General features: G+C 40.6%; 1 protein-coding gene across 6 annotated transcripts in view; it reads left to right on the forward strand.

The window, feature by feature from the left end:
- Positions 1-3,098, forward strand: part of cadm1a (cell adhesion molecule 1a) — a 422,920-nt gene that overhangs the window by 361,218 nt on the left and 58,604 nt on the right. For all 6 annotated transcript variants that reach the window (XM_008428594.2, XM_008428590.2, XM_008428589.2 and 3 more), the window contains one exon: positions 2,439-2,611. In XM_008428594.2, the coding sequence (XP_008426816.1) occupies positions 2,439-2,611 (173 nt within the window). The remainder of the gene's footprint in view (positions 1-2,438; positions 2,612-3,098) is intronic.

The raw sequence follows: 3,098 nt of genomic DNA on the forward strand, positions 1-3,098 counted from the left end.
AAATAGTCATCTGATTTTTTATTTTTTTGGTTTTTGTATGAAAAGGATGTTATTTGTTATAGATCCAAAACATGAAAAATATTTTTCTGTATTAAAACAAAGGCATCTAGTTTTCAAAATCTTTTTGGCTCATTTGAACAAGTTTCTTCCCCGTTACAAGAACAGGATTTGGTGTGTTCTATATTTAGCCAAGTTTGAAAATTTAAATAAAACCCATAAAAGTCTCAGGATAKACCTGGTTGTACTTATTATACAAGCTTAGTTATAAAAAGACAAATACTTTGTGTCGTACTTAATATTTTGCATTGCAAGAAAAGTATTTTTGTAAAAATTTTACCCTGATTAAAAATTTACGRTTTAATAAATAAATTTGTATCATTTTTGAACTGCTGTTTAYGGGCCACAAAAAATCTTTCCAAGTCTCCTTTCTTGTGGATGTTGTGCCACAAGGCGACGGTCACAATTTGACGCAACACAAGAAAATTGAGACGTTCCAAACTTTTGTTGCTTTCTGCTGTCGTCCGTCGCTCTCCGTGTGTCGAGTCCAGAACGCGGTAACCCTGCTCAGGAGAGGCTTTCAGGTCAAAACAATAGATTAATCTTCGTTACGGGATTTTAACACGTTGAAATTATTACATTAACTGCACGCATTAACCTATTCATGTTGACAGAAAGAATGACTCAAAACACAAAGTGAAATAGAACCTAAAAGTTTCCAAAGCTGAACATTTTAATTTATTTATGAATACATTTCCAATCTGAAACCCTCTAGTTATTGTGGGATTTAGTTGTCATCTTAAAGACATAAAAGATTCTGCTTACATTTTTTCTGTAGTATTTGAATGAATTACAGTCATATCTCTTAATTGTTCACTCAAGAAATTCCTCTTTTTTGAAAGTTCTAAAGGTGCAGTATGATTTAAAATCCTTTTTTTTTTTTTTTTAGCTTTCCAACATATAATGATGTTATTCCGGAATCAAAAACATACTGGTAAAAAAAGGGAGATTGACCCTTTAATCTCCATGGCAACCGTTCAGCTGTACAAAATACCTGGGTGAACCTAGCTCTGCCTTTGATGCGTAGCTCCTCCCCCTATCAGCTCCTTCAGACTAGCCAGCAGCAATTAGCCAACAGCTGGTGGAACTACTGAGCTCATTATAGGAGCTGCTGCTCAGAGCAATGCTGGTGAAAACGTTGCTAAAGGGTTAATAGAGGAGCCATGTGGGGATGACTTCCTGGAGATGGAGCTTCAGAAAGAACAGGAGCTTTTAAAGAAACAAAGGCCCAATTTCCATCCATCCGTCCATCCATTTTCTAACACCCTTGTCCCTTGGTGGGGCCGGGAGGGTTGCTGGTGCCTATCTCCAGCTAACGTTCCGGGCGAGAGGCGGGGTCANTGCTCCTGTAAAAGCATGTCTGCCAAGTCTGTGTGCGCGCAGCTCTGGAGTCAGGGAGGTGACTGTGTGTGGCAACCCTGTGGAAGGAAGTAACAGCAAGATTTATTTGGTGTTTCAACAACTAAAACAGGCAGTTTTAAAGGGGACATATTATGCTAAATTCACATTTTGGACATTTTTGTTCTTCTATTTACATTTCTACAGCTTCAATAAACTGTCTAGGCGCTTAAAAAAAACACAGCCAGTTTTTGGCAACAAGTTTGTTTTTTGGCGTCTGGAAAATGAGAACTTTCAAAAATCTCCAGAATTSAAGTCACCTAGTGTTACCTAGCAACTCAAATGGAACTCCGCCCGTTACCTAGCAACCCTAGTTGAGTTCAAACTTGTTCCAGCTGGTTTTATGACTTTATGTGTAGTGCAGTGGTTGCTGGAAAAACAAGTGATTTGTTGTTGACTTATCACCCAGAATCCACTTGTTGCATTCTTTTTGGTTGTGCAGGAGGTTCCACTTCTACTTTTCAAAGATGTACGGTTGTATAGTTGTGCATCTGTTTGCACTCATTTTCATGTCTGAGTGTAAACGTGGAGTTGGGCGGCGTGGCCAGCAGCAGCTTATTGGGATTTAAAGTGACAAGACGCCCTAAAACRGCTTAAAATAGGAACAACTGGGCAAACTAAAATCTCATTTTCTAAGAATKATTTTGTTCAAAAAACTGTAATGAACATGCTTTGTATAGGCCATAGACTGGTTCGGCACTGTTCAAAGGACACACATAGGTCAGCTTTAACCTGAGTGAAGTTGGACCCCCCACCTTCTTCAAATCTATCAAAACTGGTGCCAATYCGGCTGTTTCAGAGGAAGTTTGTAGTCTTTGCAGGCGGTTTTTGTCCCTGGCTTCTTCAAATGTTGGCTCCTTTGTGACGTTCCATGATTTATTCAACAACGTTCTTCGGTTCAGCTGATGGTGGGCGTCCCGGCCGATGGTTGAGGACCTCCAGCGTCTCTTTGTCCTCACTGTTTCCTGACGTTCTGGTTCCAGGCCACAGCGGGTCAACTGGCTGAAGGTGGATGACGACGTCCCGTCCCACGCAGTCATCACCGGCGGCGATCTCTACATCGAGAATCTGAACAAGTCGTACAACGGGACGTACCGGTGTGTGGCGTCCAACCCGCTGGGCGAGTCCTTCGACGACTACGTCCTCTACGTCTACGGTAAGCTGAAACACCAAACTTATGACGTTTCTATGATTCACGCAGGTTTTTTCAAGTTGTGAACACTTTGCTCAATTTAAGCCAGTTTTAGGAGACTGAACATGAACAGCAGCATAATTAAATGTAAAACACTGAGTGATTTATGAGGCCGCTAAGCTGTTAACACAGGTGCTCATTTGTCGCACTTCTAGCATACTAAACACTCTGCCGGCATAATTCAAGAAATGCGACTTGACTTTAAAACAAGGGATCTGTGGATATGCTAACAGCTCACTGCTGAAGCCTGGCTGCTTTATTAACCACACTGTTGATCCGCTCTGCACCGTCATTTAGAGCAACACGGATAATGCAGRAATCCTCTTCCTGTTTCAAACAGTTTCACATCAAATGTTCCTCTTAAACACACTCACTTATCATAATGAAATTAAAACATCACCTTTATGCCAGGTTAAGTCAAAAGTACCACAGGCCTAGAAAAATTTATATA

This window comes from Poecilia reticulata, linkage group LG14 (assembly GCF_000633615.1).
Source record: "Poecilia reticulata strain Guanapo linkage group LG14, Guppy_female_1.0+MT, whole genome shotgun sequence".
Lineage (NCBI taxonomy): Eukaryota > Metazoa > Chordata > Actinopteri > Cyprinodontiformes > Poeciliidae > Poecilia > Poecilia reticulata.